At 38.5% G+C, this 18,522-nt stretch overlaps 1 protein-coding gene across 1 annotated transcript in view; it reads left to right on the plus strand.

Moving 5' to 3' along the window:
• Positions 1–18,522, plus strand: part of LOC139964027 (protein unc-79 homolog) — a 47,799-nt gene that overhangs the window by 3,357 nt on the left and 25,920 nt on the right. The window contains exons 7-26 of the mRNA XM_071965329.1: positions 298–353; positions 926–1,049; positions 1,551–1,615; positions 2,480–2,568; positions 2,944–3,016; positions 3,178–3,392; positions 4,164–4,447; positions 4,829–4,860; positions 5,443–5,546; positions 5,873–5,960; positions 6,519–6,731; positions 7,387–7,630; positions 8,560–8,702; positions 10,672–10,947; positions 12,370–12,645; positions 13,375–13,534; positions 14,230–14,348; positions 16,544–16,692; positions 17,322–17,479; positions 18,336–18,517. Coding sequence (XP_071821430.1) covers positions 298–353; positions 926–1,049; positions 1,551–1,615; positions 2,480–2,568; positions 2,944–3,016; positions 3,178–3,392; positions 4,164–4,447; positions 4,829–4,860; positions 5,443–5,546; positions 5,873–5,960; positions 6,519–6,731; positions 7,387–7,630; positions 8,560–8,702; positions 10,672–10,947; positions 12,370–12,645; positions 13,375–13,534; positions 14,230–14,348; positions 16,544–16,692; positions 17,322–17,479; positions 18,336–18,517 — 3,050 coding nt within the window. The remainder of the gene's footprint in view (positions 1–297; positions 354–925; positions 1,050–1,550; positions 1,616–2,479; positions 2,569–2,943; positions 3,017–3,177; positions 3,393–4,163; positions 4,448–4,828; positions 4,861–5,442; positions 5,547–5,872; positions 5,961–6,518; positions 6,732–7,386; positions 7,631–8,559; positions 8,703–10,671; positions 10,948–12,369; positions 12,646–13,374; positions 13,535–14,229; positions 14,349–16,543; positions 16,693–17,321; positions 17,480–18,335; positions 18,518–18,522) is intronic.

Consider the following 18,522-nt stretch of genomic DNA (forward strand, 5'->3'; position numbering starts at 1 on the left):
TTACATGGTGTAATCTTAAGTTTCATACACAGTAAACACGGAGACGTTACAGTCACCATAGCAATCCTTTTTCTCAAGTAGAGAGATGGTAGAGAGAGAGAGAGGAGGGCAGCATCATCAGCATGTGTATTAAAGTATGTTACACAAGATATGACAGTGGAAGTCTTCATAGCCTCAACCTATCTTTCATGTAATCATCTCTGTTTGAATTCATCTACCAGCCAGTTTTGGTAGTATCTGTCTTTCAGTCCGAAAACTGTCTTAATATGGCTTTGTTTTACAAATTCTCTTATTTAGCTCTGAATGCACAGATTTTGGAATGCATAATGACCTACAAGGAAGGTGTCTTCAGGGTAAGTTATGCTCACTTTTGTTCAGACACTTTACGTTGTTTATTTATACCGAATCTTTTATTTCTTGGGTTTTTTTGGTTTGTTTTTTATCCATGCAGGGAGAGAATGCTTCCATTAAAGGGGTGATATTTGAACATCCCTTCAAAGCCAAGATTTCCTCAAAAATTTTAACAAAAACAGCAGAGAAGAAAAAAGTGTTTGCAAAAACATCTATTCAATGCATGTATTTACTGCCATGTGTAGTTTTTTGCTATTTGAAAAATGGGTGATTTGTTGCAAAATGGTGTTTATATTTTGGATATTTTTGAAGTAATTTATATTAAAGATATTTCCCCTTCTTCCTTTCGAATTGCTCGATGAAGCTGGGAAGTGTGTTGACCTTCAATACTGTTCTTGAGGCATGAAACGTACATTCAAGATCAACGGAATACTGAGTATGCTAACAGTATAGCTGCACCCATGTATACTTGTGTGATAGGATATGTTGCTTTAGCTGAGTACATAAAACACACTACTTTATATAAGCTGTATTATACTTGAAAATTGTATACTTTTCCTCTTTACTTCTGCAGGACATTCTATCTGCCATTGCATTCGGGCCGGCCACAGCACGGGCAGCTGGTGCTCAGTTGTTGTTTCACTATTGGCCGACACTGGTTCCCACCTCCAACGACAACAGAGATTTTAAGTACTGCAGTGAGTAGTGGTGTAACACTCCATTCTTTAATACTATAAAATTTAAAAGAGCAAATGATCAACAGACACTTATTAAAGTGGAACGTCATAAAATATTTGAAAAAGAGCAAACAAATTTCTGGCTTGAACAGGATCTGAATTACAGTCACACCGGGATCACAATTCCGGGGTTTTGGTAATCAAACCATCCAGCTCCTAAGTCCGTACATAAATTTAAATGGACAAAGAGCAAAGTAAAATGAGAGTATGGTGTCTCTTATCTATTATTAGTATTTGCAAGTTTATTTGTGCTTTACTGTAGTAAGGATTAGGTAGTCAGTGTAGTTTTACACTGATTCTGTACTTAATGAATTGTTAATGAATTGCTCTCCTAACTGCTAACCTTTGATCATGTATCATGCATTAAATTGTGGTTCTTTGTACAGATGGCTTCCAATAATTTAACAACCTACCTAGCTGGTTATCTCAAGATTCTGTGTTTTGAATATTTCTCTCTCCTAGGTTGGAAGCCGTTCCTCTGTCAACGTTCTAACTGTCTCTCACCTGTCAACAATGCTGCTGTCAAGGTATCGAGCATCAAATACATAAATTTAATATGAAATAGTAATTGGAAAGTAAAAGTATGAAATTGTGTAGTTTATAGGACGTTGTCCTGTTTTGACTACAAAGTGTGGTGGGTGTTCATATGCATATCATGGTGGATTGAGTGGAATCATTTGCATGCGATGATGTACAGTTAGGTAGCAAAATGTTTGCATGTAATAATGAATATAGGTTGAATTCCTATGTGATTGTAGGAGTGGTTAGTAACATACAATGGTATGGAGAAGTGTGTATGGTAGAGGTTCCCAATTGGCAATCTGTGGGCCAAATTTAATCTAACAAAAGATATCATTCCATACTGTGCAAACAAAAATTGGCCCAAAATCTGGCACTAATCAGATATGGGGGCCCCTTAAGGCCTTGGCTTCAGCCCCTCCCCCCCCTCGCCCCTTGTTGGTGTACCATGCAAGTTGCTTAATGTAGGTATGATAAGGGCTTTTTGTTCTCTCTGGCCCTTTGATCCAATGAATGTTTTTCATTGGCCATAATAAATAACTAATTTAAATGATAAAGGGTAAGGGCTGGTACAAGCATGGATAATTAAGGTTACAACTATAATCATGCTTCTTGCCATATGATGGCTGTAAGTCTTGTTGAGATATTAATACTTAAGCAAAGATTTTTGGATATTCTCTTTCTCCCTATAAATCATTGTGCAGTGTCTCTACTAAGTTTTCCTTCCCTCAATGTTTAAATTAAGTAATTTCTCAACTGCTGCACCAAATTGTTTTTGTTGTTGTATTGAGATGTGGATTGTTGCATGCCCATCCAGTGAATAATTAAAGCCCTGTTGAATATTCATGAAGTGCTGCCATCTTTGATTTCAGATGTGTTTGGATCCAGCAATCGCGGCCACATACAGCAAGGAACCACCTCCATTTTATCTCTGTTCTGTTTGCAGCGACCACATTTCAAGGTATCACAAAAATGATATATAAGGGTATCAGAAGCAAAATTGGATTAAAATTGCAATTTTAATACTTTAACAAGATAACATGAAATAATATCCAAACAGACACCATACAATGACTATTAAAGTGATAAAAGAGTTTCATATTGAGAAGAAGATATAATAATGAGAAGGTGTAAAACAAGAAATATATTGAACCGAAATCATAAATTATGCCAACAGTTGCAGAGATAACAAGTATGCGAAATCATGTAATATGAAACATTGTTCTGGTTGAATATTTCAGTAAAATCTGATGGGCGATGGTATATTAAGAAATGAAATGCAACTGACAACTTAAATATATATGATGTCATCTTGTTTTTTCTCTCTCTTTTACAGAGAGGAACAGCAATTTGTTACCTACGATGTCCTCTACCCCCTGGAGAGAGAAACAAGAACTTGTGAAAACAAGGTAAAGGAGAGTTTTATGCAGATTTTTGCCAGACAGTCACTGGATGCAACCATATCTCTCTCTCTCTCTCTCTCGCTAATCGTCCCTCATTAATTAAGAAAAAGTTATCTGTACGTAATGTAAGATTTTTGTCACAGCGTTTCCCTTTTTTGTTTTTACAGAATTGTGCTTCGTCGGATAGGACGGCCACCTACACCTGCTTCGCCTCCGATTGCGTGCGGCAGAATGGTGGCGTCCCCATATCGTACTGTACCGAGTGCCACCAACACATACACCCCAGAGAGGTACGCCAGGACCACGTGGTGCAGTCCTTCCCCAGTGACCCTTGGGCCTGCGATAAGGAGACACAGATATATCTCGTGGAGGCAATAATCAGGTAAATTACTTTGATATCATGTCTGCCTACCCACAAGTGGTTATGAAATATGAATTTTGACAGAGCTAAGATGTAATGTTCATTTGAGGCTGTAGAAGAGGATTTGTACAAAGAAAGAATTTGAAAGAAAAGAGGATTGTGAAAGAAAAAAATTGAATTTCACATTAGAAGCTTAAAAGTAACTTACACTCGAGCAGATAAAACAACAGTAGTTGAATCACTCGACAGATAATTAAGCATCCTAGTTTAAGGAAGTGAGCATCTCGTGTAAACAGAGGTCCATGGATGGGATGTGAGTTTATTGATGATGAACATGGATGATATCGCACACAGCAAGACAGTTGCTATAGTAACCTGTGTAATACAGAGTGTGAAACCATATGACTGGATGAGCAGAAAATGAACCAAGGAAGACTGATCATGTGACACTCTGAGTTTTGTTCTTTCTAACCAAGTCCTTTCTCCAGAACCGGTAATGGGGAAAGTGCTCTAATTTTTTTCTCATCGATTTTAGTCTTTCTTCTTTCTTCTCTCCATCCCATGTCTACTAATCCCCTTACATCTATCTCTTTGTGTTCACCATGCTCATTAACCTGTCTGTATTCTGTGCGTGTTTTTGTCCCTTCTTCTTACTGTTACTTGTCATTTAGCCTTTGAAGAAGATCCTTCTAGGATCGAAACGTCAGGCCAACTTACTTTTACACATTCTCCAACACAGGCTCTCTAGTGGATAAGCAGTTTGCTAACAGTTTTATTTTATTTCGATTTTAGTCTTCTTAAAGAGGCCAGGGTGGAGGAGGTTGATCCCCTCATGGCTGCCATGGAGGTCACGGTGGAACCAGAATCAACTGATGAATATTCACAGCTACCCATGGAGAGCGACGGTACGGACGATGAGGACGCCGTGGACAGGGATCCCCGCCTCTTGAGTCGATTCGGACTCTGGCTGCTGATCGAGAAATGCACCCCAAACAGGAAGACCTCGGACGAGGTCATAGGTCGTTTGCTCAGTATGCTGTTCCAGTGGTTTGGCTTCACAGCCACTTTAACCCAAGGTTAGTGATGCGATGATGAAGATGATACATCGCAGCTTCCCTACACTGGTAGCTTAAAATTGGGAATATTAGATGTATATGATAAAAAAATGTAAAACTTAATAAAGTTTGGTTCTCTAAGGAATGATTTGTTGAATTCTACAAGAGATGACGTCAAACTTCAGAAGAGATGAATCTTCTGACTCTTCTGTTTAAAGTTCTTTTGATCATTGTGGAACATTTGTCATTGTTTTTGATTGTTGTTGTTCTTTTGATCATTGTGGAACATTTGTCATTGTTTTTGATCGTTGTTGTTCTTTTGATCATTGTCGAACATTTGTCCTCACAGCTAAGCACTTCTGTTCATTTTTCAAAAGTCAAATATTTTATTTCTTATTCCAGATTCTATTGTCTTGGAGAGCTTGAAGAAAGAGGTAAAGCTACAGGAAATTAAGTCAAAAGAAAATCTCTTTTATTTATCCTCAACTGATATTTTAAACTGGACACTATAAGTGTCGTCATATTGATTATATTTACCAATAAAAATCAATTTGAAAGTGATATCCATCGAATCACATGATGAGGCACTATGTATTTGTGTTACACGTATTCAGTAGGTATCGCAATCTCATTATTTACATTCGTCTGGGACCAAGTTTAGGAAAGCATCAGTTACCTTCACTTACCTGATTGTGAAATATTTCATATTTTCCTACTTGTGGACAGTTTCATAGTTCATTCCAATGTCTTTATTTATTATTGACAGTCACATGATTTTACAATTCCTAATTTGAAAAGTTTAGCCTACTTTCTTCAATTTAAATACACCATTTGATGTCTTAAAATTAACAAGAACCCCCAGTCCTTCTAATAGGAGAATCTTCCTGAATGACCCTAGCTACGGCTACACCCCTGCCTTTGTAAAATCTTTCTTCCTCCCCCTTCACCCATCCCCAGATAGATAAGCATTAAATGAACCTATCGCTGATTACGTTAACTTTCTTGTTTTCTTATAGTATGTGACTGAGTGGATCTTGAAGTTGTTAAAAACTCACTTCAATGTGTTTGCTTCTTGTCTGATGCCTTCACCTCCTGAATATGGCAAAGTTGGAGGATACTGGTGAGAGCTTCAGATATTTTCTTTGGGAAAATCGATGGGGTTGGGGAGGGGGAAGGGCAATATAAAAGGAAGGTCAGGCTTTGTTGAAGTCTGTTTAAAGCATCCAGTGATCGAATATGTAACAATAAGCCATATTTTGTACCCGGGAGGGACTCTGTAAATTTTCTCAATTTATTTTTTAAAGTAAATCAAGTAATCAGTGAAGGTTTTTTTTCCTGCTTTTGTTATGTTATGTTTTGTTTTGTTATGTTCATTACTATCCCATACACTATGGCATTTGCAGTACTAATAACAAGATCTGTTCTCCCACCTCCCCACGCTCACAGGGATACTCTGTGCAGTCGCATCACAGAACTTCAGGAGGGCTTGAAGAAGATCTTCAGCATGACGCCGTACAACGCTATTACGTTTGAGGTGTGTGGTATATCATATCTGTGTGTTGGTTGAGGTGTGTGGTATATCATATCTGTGTGTAGGTTGAGGTGTGTGGTATATCATATCTGTGTGTTGCCAAGTAGAAGCCATTAACATTGATGCTATTGGTATCTTTATGGTATTGTTAATTGGTATCGATAATTGGTAACACTAATGTATTTGTGTCTTTTATTTTACCCATTGTGATGGCTGTTATCATTGCTTAGTTATCTATGATGCTGTAATATGAATGAATTGGTATCTTTTGTAATAATCAATTTGATAGCTGTTGTCATTGTTTTGTTATATATGATAATTATGCTATACTATTAAGGAATTGGTTTCTTTTTCTGTTATTACCAACTTGACAGCTCTTGTCATTGTTATGTTACCTATGATGCTATAATATTAATCCATTGTTTTCTTTTGTTATAACCATTGTTATAGCTTGTGTCATTGTTGTGTTAACTATGATATTAATGCATTGGTATCTTTTGTTATAACCATTGTTATATCTGTCCCCATTGTTTTCATCTATTGTTTTTTTTACTCTGGTAGGTGTGGCATGAGATGATGCCTGTTTGGATGGATGCCATCTGCACCGACATCGACGAGAAAGACCTCCCTCAACTGCAGGAGGTCCTCTGCAAACTCTTTGACATTGATATCAGCCCCTTACCATTCTCAACTCAGAAGACATTTGAATTTGTCGCTTGCAAATTCAAGGAGACACCAGCAAAGACTCAAGAAAAAGCTTTGCTTTGGCTGCAGGTAAGGGAATGTTTACTGAAAGTCTGTTTCACTTTATGAAGGCATATTTGGCTCTGGTTTGAATATATAGAAGAAGCATATGGTAACCAATAGTTACTTCCAGTATTAAGGTGGGAATATGTGTATTTCAGTCATCACCTGAAGCAGGTTTTGCTGTAGACTTGTGAAATGGACAGATAGCAGTAGCACATGGTAACCACTAGGTACTTCAATTATTAATGTGGGAATGTGTGTATTTAAGTCATTACTTGAATCAGGTGTTGCTTTGGACAGACAGGAGAAGTATATGGTTAACACTAGTTACTTCAGTGTTCATGTGAGTCATGACTTTAAGCAGATGTCACTATGAGCGATAAAATGCAATATTATCAGGAACATATGGGCAATACTAGTTACTTATGGTATTAAAGTTGTAAATGGGTATTTTTGTTGCCACTCCATGCAGGTGATGCTGTGGACATGTGAATATGAACAGATAGCCATTAATTATCCAACCTTACAAACATTAAAAATGCCACTTGTTTTTGTAACAGAAAATCACTCCAGTTTGTTATAAGCTATGTCATGTAGAGTTATAAATGAGTAGTGAATGAGTCAACTATACGCAAAGACATCTTTGTTCACGTCTGTATAATTCATCTTTAATATTTGACAGGTTTTATCAGAGACTGATATCGTCATTCCCATGAAGTTGACTCTGAGTATGTTTAGAGACGGCTTGTCATCCATGACCGTTATCCAAAACGCAAAAGTCACCAAGCTCACCCCCAAGCCAGCCCCTCCTCCACCGGAGGCCGCTGGACAAGACGCCCCGGCAAAGGGAGATGCCACTCAGAAAACGGACGAGGCACGTCCCAGTACGACAGGTGACCTCAACAAGAACCAAACGAGAAAAGAAGGTACAAAAGTCAGCAATTGATCGATGAGACTTTCCCATCAGTTCCGTATTTAACTCTTCTATCTGAGATTGTGAAGCTTTAACTGTTACAGACATAAACGCATCTGCCCTGATTCCATTATGCAAAGGTTGGTTAGGCACTGTGATGATAGCAGGATGCTGTGACAGCTGCAGCCAGACTGCAGGCAAGCTGCAGGCAGGCTGCAGGCAGGCTGCAGGCAGGCTGCATATGACGTGATCTTTCGTGCTCTGTTGTTTCACACAATATGCACCACTGGTCTGTAGAGATAATCTCTATTGTTTGATATTTGATTCATCCTGGCTGAGCAGAAACTTGCAGCTGCTGCAGCTTTTCTTTTTGACACAGTACCTCAGGCTTGCCTACCACTGCCATGAATGATATAAAATCATAGCCTAGGTGTGCAGATTTGCTTTGTAAGGTAAAGACTTGTCTTTGAGACATTAACCATTTGTTGTGACAACACTGCTATCATAGCTAAGAAGGCTCCTTTAATTGATATCACAAACACATCTAGTGTTACAATATTTTACCTGCAGGAAGGAAGGCAAGTTTTTTGTGGCCCTGGGGAAGGTTGTAAATTGAGGTGTTCACCTCCACTTTGTGGGGACAAAAATGGTACATGAAAAATAGCATCAGATTTGAAGTGAAGTCTCATTCTCAATGTAAGAACAAAATGGTAGAAGGGCTCTATTACTATTGACAGTTTTTACATTTCTATGAACAAACTCGAGTATTGATGCAAAACTACGGTTGAGAAAGGTTTTCCACTATTTATTAAAACTTTGTCAGAACTACCTAGATATCTGTACATGTTTCACACTTTGTTAAGTCTGGAGGAATACTTATGGTAACCCCCATCCTTTGCCTTGTGTACCAGTTGAATTGACTCTACTATGTCCTCTCAACAGCTCAAGTTGAACAGAACCTGCCAACTTTGACCGTCGATCCGTCAGCTTTGACCTCTGACCTCGATGAAAAGGCTCTGGTGGAACAAACTGACGAGGAAGTTGTTCGTTGCTATGTGATGATGTTGGATCTCATCATATTACAGGTACTGAATATTCATTTGTCACTGCATGATCTTGTGGACCATTGATTGTTGGCAAAATTTGTGTTGCTTGATCATCATGTTGAATTTGTATTTTGTTGTCAATGAAAATTAAAAGTTAACTACTGTTGAATTTATATTAAAAAATTTCCTTCCAATTTTATGTTCTAAGTAGTTTTTTCCTGCTTTAAACTCTAAAATGCCCTGCTTTTGGTGATAACAATGATGAAATTGAGACAAAATATCCAAAGCTCTCTGGAAAATAAAATAAACTTTCTGAAACCAGGTGGTAGAGAGCTATGTGCATGCTTTGCAGAGAAGAGAGAGGTTATGAAAGACCTTTGGTGGGAGAAATTCTTCCAAAAAGTAATTCTTTATTTGGTCAGGGCTTCTCTTAGATTGACTTAACATTTAACCTGTGCCTATGCAAAGTTAATAGCTTGCATACCGACAGAATTATTGTTATAACAAAAGTGATTTCTTTTGTAACTGCAGACCGTGGCAAAGTTCTCTTATGACTCATTTTCCAAATGAAAGATGAAAAGAATGTATGAATACAACTAGCCTATTTCATTTCACATTATATATACAGTATGGCATTTACATAACTTTGTCAGACAATACTTTTGTATAAATTTGCATATTTGATGAAAACATCAGTTATGCGAAAATTATCCCCCGACATAAGAAGTAAAAAAATAAACAAAGAGAAAATAATAACAAGGAAAGAAAAAAAGCGGGCAAACTCAGCTTGATCAAAAGTGAAATATTATTCACCATTGACAGTATCTACCCTCTTACTAGAAATGTCTGTTACTCGTAACTCCTGTTCGGTTTTAGTTTTAAGCAATTCAGCTCTTCAGTTAAGTGGCTAATCTCAAATCTCTGCTGTCCCTTCTGTATCTCTATGTAAAATATGTCAGTAATGTTTTATGTTGGACCACTGCTTTCCCCATTGGACTGTTTTTTCCTCCTCTCGTCAGATGCACGCATTTTCTTTCTATGCTTTTGTTAAGTTTCTATGTCTCCCTTTGGTGTTTTGAATGCTTCCAAAATGTTCTTAAAGTTCTTTTATGTGAAAGCTCTTGTGTCGGGGTTGTTACTCTGCATGAACTGAATTGTTTCTTATGTGTTACAGCAGTGCACCCCACCCTACTGCATGCTACAGCTTCTCTCGTGATCCAGTCGCAGACAACAACAAAAAACGCCATAATTCCGTGATGAATTCGGAAAACGTGGAGGTATGTGATCCAGCATGTTAATGTACTTCCTTGCTTAAACCAATATAGTCATTGTTGATAGTAATTTCATTTATATTTGTGATCATTTAACTCGGGTAACATTGCTATTAAAGTCAATATTAATACTTTATATTATTTAATACTTTGACATGATAGGGAATATTTTATTTCTAGGGGCATAAAAAATTTGTGGTCTTGTGATCAATGGTATTGTAATTGGTACTGATGCCTTTTTACATTTGGTGCTATGTCAAGAAAAAAGAGGCTGAGGGGGCTGCAGCATCCTGCAGCCTCCTGCAGCCTGGCTGCGTAAGATATAATCTTTTGTGCTGTGATGTTTCACACAATGGACACTTCCGGTTTGCTCTACTGTTTGATGCTGCCAAGGATTTTACAGCAGCCGCAACTTTTCCTTGTTTTGACACAGTGCGTAACTGATGTTTGACTGTGTCAAGGTTCAGTTTTACAGCTTTAATTATGCCTCCGCCCCTATCCTCCTTATTCATCTCAAAAACAAAAGCCAATTAGCTTGATTCTATACATCTCAACTAGCTCCTTAAGGAATTGTCAAGTAGATAGATACACAATATGGAGGCACTTTACTTCATTGCTTTTTGTATTTTAATTTTTATATCACAAGCTAGTGACTGATGTATTAGTTGACATGAAAACATGAAGATGCTTGTTTTGTTTTTTTCTTCATCTTGGAAACATCATTACTATTATCTTAGATTGACCTGCAGAGAGTGAGGGCCCATGAAGGGTTGGAACACAACCAGTCCAAGGATTATTTGAACCTACTGACTCAGATGTTACAGACACCGTGGGTATCCGAAGTGAGGGCGAAGGACCCACCGAGGCCGCCTCCCGCAGCGGAGGAGGATGGGAAGACCGCGAAGAAAGAAACAAAGGAGAATAAAGATGAGAAGGAAACAAAAGAGGAGAAAGACAAAGAGCCGATGCCACCAGTACAACCCGTCGGCCATAAGTGTTCTAACATCTGTGAGGTATATAAATTGATGGCTCGGATCTGAAGTTGCATTCGTAATTCGTTTTGGCTGAGAACAGCCCGTGGCGTTTGAAATAAAAATAACTTCTCCAAAACACAAACTTTATGTCATGCTTTCCATGCCGTCTGGAAGCAGGAAAAGTACCGACAAATCTCTCTTCTAGTTCCTTGAAAATCCTTGAAGTTTGAAAGTGTTGTCTGGAAAAGTATGAAAAAATCCTTGTTTTAAATGATGTGACTTTATAAAGCCAGCAAGGTTTGTTTTTGTTTTAATGAAGTGTGAGACTAAAGATCTGCTTTATTGGCTCCAACTATAGCACGCTATAGCTAGGAAGTTTTGTGATTATGTAATCGACCTCCCTCGTTCGTCAATCGACCTCAGGCTCCATAATTAGCCTGCATAGCTTCTTAACACCATGAGGCTCTTTGTGTAAGCATTGTTTGGAAATAAGTTCATGTCTTCAGAGTAGTTAATCATACAGCGTTCACACAAAGACCCTCATACAAGAAAAAATATGTGGCAGGCATTGCAGACTAATTGGTAAAAAGGGGTCATTTTACGACCAAGGCAGGTCGATTATGTAATCTCAAGAAACTTTTCCATGATAGCGTGCTATAGTTGGGGTCTATACAGCAGACCTTTAAGCACAGGGCATAAATCAAACTGTGGTGAAAAAAGGGTATGGTATATGCATCCTTGTTGTATCGAACCTACAATTTAGCTTGGTTTATGAGAAGTCAAGACTTAAATTCAAGGTAACTTCAAGAGTCCTTAAGATGACAGGATGGCACAACTTGATAAAGTGAGAACAACCCTTTGCCCTTTGGTGTCATGCATTGTTAGTCCAATGAGGCCCATCAATGCATTAAGAAATCAATTCTGAAATTTAAAACAGGTTTAAATTATGTCTTAACTACAAAAAAACAGCGACACTTATTATTGCTTTCCTCGATAAGTCAACTTGCTCCTTCCTCTGTTACGTCTTGTAAATACCGATGGATCAAAACCGAGGGTAGTTAAAAACATTGTGAAATTTCAACAAAAACCTTGGAAAAGTTTGGAAGGTGTTTAGCCTTGTAGCCATTCTACGTTCTAGGTGAAGTGCTTAGAGTTTCTGTCGTTCGATATACGTTCGGTTCGGTCTATTCTTAATCATATCTTTTGAACTAATTTCCAGCCACCTAGTGCCGAGGCGCCTACCACACCATGCGGTTTCTGCGAGCTAAGTGCTAAGAGTTACCGTCTTTCAATATACGTTTGGTTCGGTCTATTCTTAATCATATCTTTTGATCTAATGTCCAGCCACCTAGTACCGAGGCACCAACCACACCTTGCGGTCTCTGCGAGCTATGGACTCTGTAGTACCAATATATTTTGGTTCGGTCTATTCTTAATCATACCTTTTGACCTAATTTCCAGCCACCTAGTACCGAGGCGCCAACCACACCATGCGGTCTCTGTGAGCTATGGACTCTGTGGTACCAATTAGCACAACAACTCCTCAGACACATCTCCCCCCAGAACGAGTCTCGCATCGCTGACAACCAAGAAGTCAGCGAGGACCAATTTGAGAAAAGTATGGAGGAGGCCCTCGCACTCTGTAAGGCCCAGATGAACAACTCCAACGATGTTAAAACCAAAAAGAACCGAGTGAGCGACAGAAGTCTGACCAAAGGAGGGAGAAAGATTAACAAGGTGAGGAACAGAATCCTTTCTATCACAATTTTATTGTGTTGGGTCAGTATCTTGCTGACCAAAGGAGGGAGAGGGATTAAAAAGGTGAGGAACAAGGTGTGGACGCTAAAACAACAAGGCCTAACAACGGAAACCCTCGTTTAGGAGATTTGGACCTGCCAAATATCTCAGACACACTATGTAGATGCATAGCACAAAAGTTGGCTTCACTACTTAAGATTTACCCAGAAGATTTGGTTTATATTTGCCTTCATTTCATTTTTCAAACAATTTTGATCAACTCTCATTGATCTGGAATTTGTTTTTCTAATAATGGATCCCAAATATAGGCTGATCAAAGGTTCAAGCTGTAATTAAATATATGTTGTATTGATTTTCGTCTCTTCATTTTGGAAGAGAAGGATTGATGATAAGAAGGGGGTGGGAGGGGGGATGGATGAGTAATGTGCAATATGAGAAAGGGGATAGAAAGTGTCCACTCACAGAAGGGGGAAAAAAAGAGAAATTTCTTTTGCACAGGAGTGTGTATACTCTGCATTCAATAGTGTGGAAATCTAACACTCAAAACTGTAATATTGTATATAATAATGTAATATTGTAATATAATATCACAGGCACATTTGCAATACCTGCCCACCTCTTACAATCCTGACTGGAGTAATAATTTTGTATAGGTAAAGTTTAGCCCTTTTGGTTTTAACACATTTAATAATTTTTTGCTCGTTGTAGAATAAGGAAAACAAAGGCATCTTTGTGGCCTCAGAGGCAAAGAAGGTGGAAGTCTTTGTGCCCCAGACGGTCAAACTGACCACCAAAGATTTGAAAGCGGAACGAGAAAAGGCTCTGGCTAAGAGACTGCAGAAACAGCAGCAGGCTGATGGAAAGCTAGGTAACGGTCTAACAATTAAAGGGAAATCCCTTATGGAGACAATATAACACTTTATCTCGAAGTGAAAAGTATCCCCCACCGTTCCCAAAAGATTAAAACACCATCTCTATATATTTTCCTTTACTCAAGATATGGTGGATTTAATGTAAACCTATTTCTGACTGGATAAAGTTTGCTTCATCTTTTCTCCAGGAATGGCATCATAGTAGGTGGTCTGTGATGTCATCAAGGGAGATGTTCTTAAAATGCTTTTATTTTCCTATTATAATCTTCTTGTCGATTTATCCTTGAATTGTGATACATTTGGAATGTTTTCTTTGTTGTCAATATTCTCTCCTTTTTTTAGAATTTCATGGAGATGTTATTTAATTGTAGAAATTCATTTCATTTCACTCTGGAATATAGATGGTATATTTCTTATAATTATAAAAACAGGCATTTTCAGTTCAATTGTCATGATGACGCCATTCACTGCGCTGTTGCCAGGTGCATTCACAAAATATCAAAATTGTAAAAAAAAGTCATATCTTTGCAATGATACATAATTCTATGAGGATGTGGTTTTTACAATGCTTTTTTACCAATGATATTAATATTGATTCACCATTCTATAAAGTAATCAAATGCAGTAATCAATATAACTCACAGAAATATATATTTTAAGCGATTTATGTTATATTTTTAATATAATGCAGGCAATGACATCTCCAAGTTGAATAAAAATAATAAGGATGGAACCAAGGGCAAACGAGATGACCATTTCAACCCAGAAGAACTAACAAAAGCATCGCAGCTGCTCCTTGTCCTTCTGAAGGTAAGTGTAATATTTTCAAACTTTGAGATATGAAATCATAGGCTGTTGATTGAATGCAGACTGTTTTGAACAATGCTCATTCAAAAAGGAAGAAAAAATAACCAAAACAACGCCCCCCTCCCCTAAACTTGGTACCGCTATGCTTAACTTATCTTGATTTCTAAATTCTTATTGGGTAATGATGGAAATAAGCAAGTGTGTCATGAATATGCATATTATGTCTTAGAGAAACAACCAATTGGGACAATTTCCTAATGCTAATATCTCTCTAAACTGTACTCTAATATCATGCTCCAAAGCACTAGTACTGACAGTACAAACAGGTCCTAACCTTGATCTGTTAGAAACATGATATTCATACTGCTCGTACTGACAATACGAGTGCTCTGATGCGGGACATTACACCACAGTATAGAAAAAGTTGTCCCAACTGGGTGAGAGAAACAGCCAAATTGGGATTATTTTCTAACATCAGTACCATTGTATCTGTTACTCACATATCATTTTGCAAAGCACTTGGACGGGCAGTATATGAGCTGTTTGCTAACCTTTCTCTAATAGAAAACTAATATTCATACCGCTTATGCACTTCAAGTACAAGTGCTTTTGAAAACTTGTCATAAAAGTATAGTATTTATTAAAAATTATCCCAACAAGGTTAGAAAATAGATGACTAGCCTCTAATGGAAGTGAGTGAGTAGTCATGGGGTCATGTTTAATATCATGAATGTTTGTCAGCAATTTTTAGCTCATACCAGCATGCTGGTGTGAGCTATTGTTACAGTGCGGCGTCTATCACTCTATCTGTCAACAATTGGTAAAACCGCTCCCACTCGCACAGTGTTTGATGGAATTTCATGAAACTTGGACACAAGGACCATTGGGTATAGGGCCATCAGAGATGGTCCAAAATTTGGGGTCAAAGGTCACCTGTGGGCCGTAATGGGCCATTTTGTGGAAATACGCAAAATGCTTCTTCTCCTGCAGATTCCATGGTACAATGTTGAGGGTTTGTCACGATAGTACTATGGTAGTTTTACCTTCAGGGTGTTCATGAATTTGAGATCAAAGATCAACTAGGGGTCTTTTGTGGCCCGGGCCGCGGCCCTATATTTTCAAATTGCTCCTGTTCGTACAGTGTATGGCCAATTATAATGAAACTTGGTCACAATGTTCCTCGGGATGAGAGTTACGAGGGGTGTTCGGAAAATTGAGGTCAAATGTCATTTAGGGGGTCATCGGAGGTCATTCTTTGTAATATTTTTAAATATCTCAATCTCCTCAAGATTTTGATGGATCATATTCAAAGTTGAACTGATGATTGTTGGATTGTGTATGAATAAGGTGATGCCTAAAAAATTTTGGTCAAAAGTTAATTAATTACAATTAATCCCCATTGTTTAAAAAAATCTGAGCCTTCACTTTTTGCCAAAGCTCCTTTAATTTGTCTCCCAGTCTCTGCAGTGTTTGTTTACATTTGTGGTTAAGCTCTGCAGAGGCTGTTAGTGGAATTAAAGCAGGACTGGGAGTTGTTATTAACTGTTGAACTGTAAGCATGAGAGCCCTATAGCCAATCAGCACTTCCCGATTCTTAGAAGTCTTTGAGCCTGAGGTATGTAGGCAGCTTGTGAAGTTATGTCTTGTAGGGAGTGCTTGTTATGTCTGCTAAGGTAGAGGGGAGAAAGTTTAATAGGGTAGGTCAGTGGTATTGTTTGAGAGAGTGGGTAAAATAGGATTTAAAGGGGAAAATAGGAATTATAGCCAGTGGTGTGGCCAGGATTCTGCTAACGGAGGGGGGGGGGTATCCCTCACGGGCCCAAAATTGGTTTTGTGGGCCCTACATTTTTCAGCTCGAAAAGGTATGAGCTTCTGCACCATTGGTGCTCTAGTTTTAATATTTTAATTCTTAATTAAAATGATGTTTGTTTGTTTTACTATCTTACTTAAGCTGGAGCAGCAGGTTAAGTTTGATGTAGGCATCTCATGTATACTTGGACATTACCTTCTGTGAAAACAGCAAACATGTTGAATTGAGTTGTACATGCTGTCTGTATTGTGTAATGTTTTATCTGTCATATTTGCAATACAGTTCTAATTTTTGCCAGTTGCCTAGGTAAGACAAATTATAATATTAAATTGTAAAAACCCATGAGTAAGCATTCTTTCTCCCTGTTTTTACAATCTTTGAATCTTAGGAAGTACCCAAACACCATGATTCTAACATTCTCCTGAGCCTCGTCACATGCGTCAAGATCCTCTGTCTAAATGCCGAGTGTCTGAGGATGGCTGCCAAGGACAATCCCGGATTCCTCTCATTCGCTCAGAAAAATCTGCTTATTCCCAGGTGAGCCCCCAATTATCTACATCCAGGCAAGCAAATGTCCATAGGAGATGTTCTTCTTTGTTAACGCTGTCTGCGGAGGGTAACACATTCTTTTTTTCAGGGAATTCTCTGTGATGTAACCTTGTAAATTCAGCCTAACTGTGATGGAAAAAGGTAAGGTGAGACTAACAGTTATGCATATATGCATGTAGTGGTGAATAAACAGTGCATTGTGGCTTGCAGGTAATGATAAGTATTAAACACACATCAGAATTATTACACCAGGAGAGGAGAGGATGTGTTTCATCATACAAATAAAAAATTAATATTAAAAATTTAAAAAAGATAATAACTGTCGCTACAGTGTCATAGAGGTGCTATAACAAGTTATGAGTATAATATGGCTTGAATGGGTCATGAAAATATTTGATTGTTATGACTTAACTATTACAAATACATTTACAGTTTACTAACATTTTAACTTCTTCTGAGGGTCAGCATGTCAATTCTAAACCAGGGCATATTTTATCCAGTATCGCTTCGCAAGATGCTATATAAAATGTTCAAATCGCTACGCATGTCCAAAGATGTTTGAGACAAAATTTGAACACTTAGGTTATTCCCTGCATTAAACTGCTTTATCCTTGAAGCTTTTGGAAGTTGTTGAGGGGTAACCTATCAGCTGTGGTCCAGGTAGTGGTTCCTCTCGCCCTGCACTGTGCCTCACTGACTACTGGCTCTGATATCCTCTGGGATATTGTAGACAACGAGATGGAGAGCCAAAACTGGCAGATGAGATTTCAATCAGGTAAGCAACACCCAAACCCCCCCCAACCCTACCACACCATCACCCCACCCTTCCCACTCTCCCCCACCCCACTTTCCCACACTCCCCACCTCTCTTCTCTCATCCATCTACTTCTAAAGTGTCTGCTTTTTTCACTTTCCACACTAGGCCACACCCTGCATCATTGTAAACATGTTAATTTCTTCCTGTTCATTGATTTCAATGACACAGTAACGCACGTATTCGGAATGTATGATGACATTAATGCATTCTCATAAATGTTAATGATAAAATTTGTACTCCACTCCCCCCCCCCCCCCACTCTTAATCCAACTGTCTTCCTACCATTAACCAAAGTAAAAAAAAACAATGGTTGCATAGTTACTATTGTCCTGTGTACTCCTCATAGTACACCTCCACCCCACTCTATTGTTCAAACCCAATCATAATCTCAGACATTTACGTACCTAGTGGAGAGAGTTGCCGTGATAAAATTTAAACCCCACTCCCCCCCCACTCTTAACCCAACTGTCTTCCTCCTACCATTAACCAAAGTAAAAAAAAACAATGGTTGCATAGTTACTATTGTCCCGTGTATTCCTCATAGCACACCTCCACCCCACTCTATTGTTCAAACCCAATCATAATCTCTGTCGTTTACGTACCTAGTGGAGAGAGGTGCCGTTCTAATGATAAATTTGTACCCCACTACCCCCCCCCCCCTCTACTCTCAACCCAACTGTCTTCCTCTCACTTTTAACCAAAGTAAAAAAGCAATGGTTGCATAGTTACTATTGTCCCCTGTATTCCTCATAGCACACATCCACCCCACTCTATTGTTAAACCCAATCATAATCTCTGTCGTTTACGTACCTAGTGGAGAGAGTTGCGGTTCTCGTTCGCCACGTGGAGAAGAAGATGATTGGAGGAAACACGGTCATCATGGGATGTCTAGCTCATGCGTTCTGTCTCCTCATCTCATCATCCGAAGACATCTGTCCCGCTGTCTCCGCTAGATCCATCCTCATGCTGGAAACTGTCCCCACAAAATCCCTGAGGGTGAG

This window comes from Apostichopus japonicus, chromosome 22 (genome assembly GCF_037975245.1).
Source record: "Apostichopus japonicus isolate 1M-3 chromosome 22, ASM3797524v1, whole genome shotgun sequence".
NCBI classification, from domain to species: domain Eukaryota; kingdom Metazoa; phylum Echinodermata; class Holothuroidea; order Aspidochirotida; family Stichopodidae; genus Apostichopus; species Apostichopus japonicus.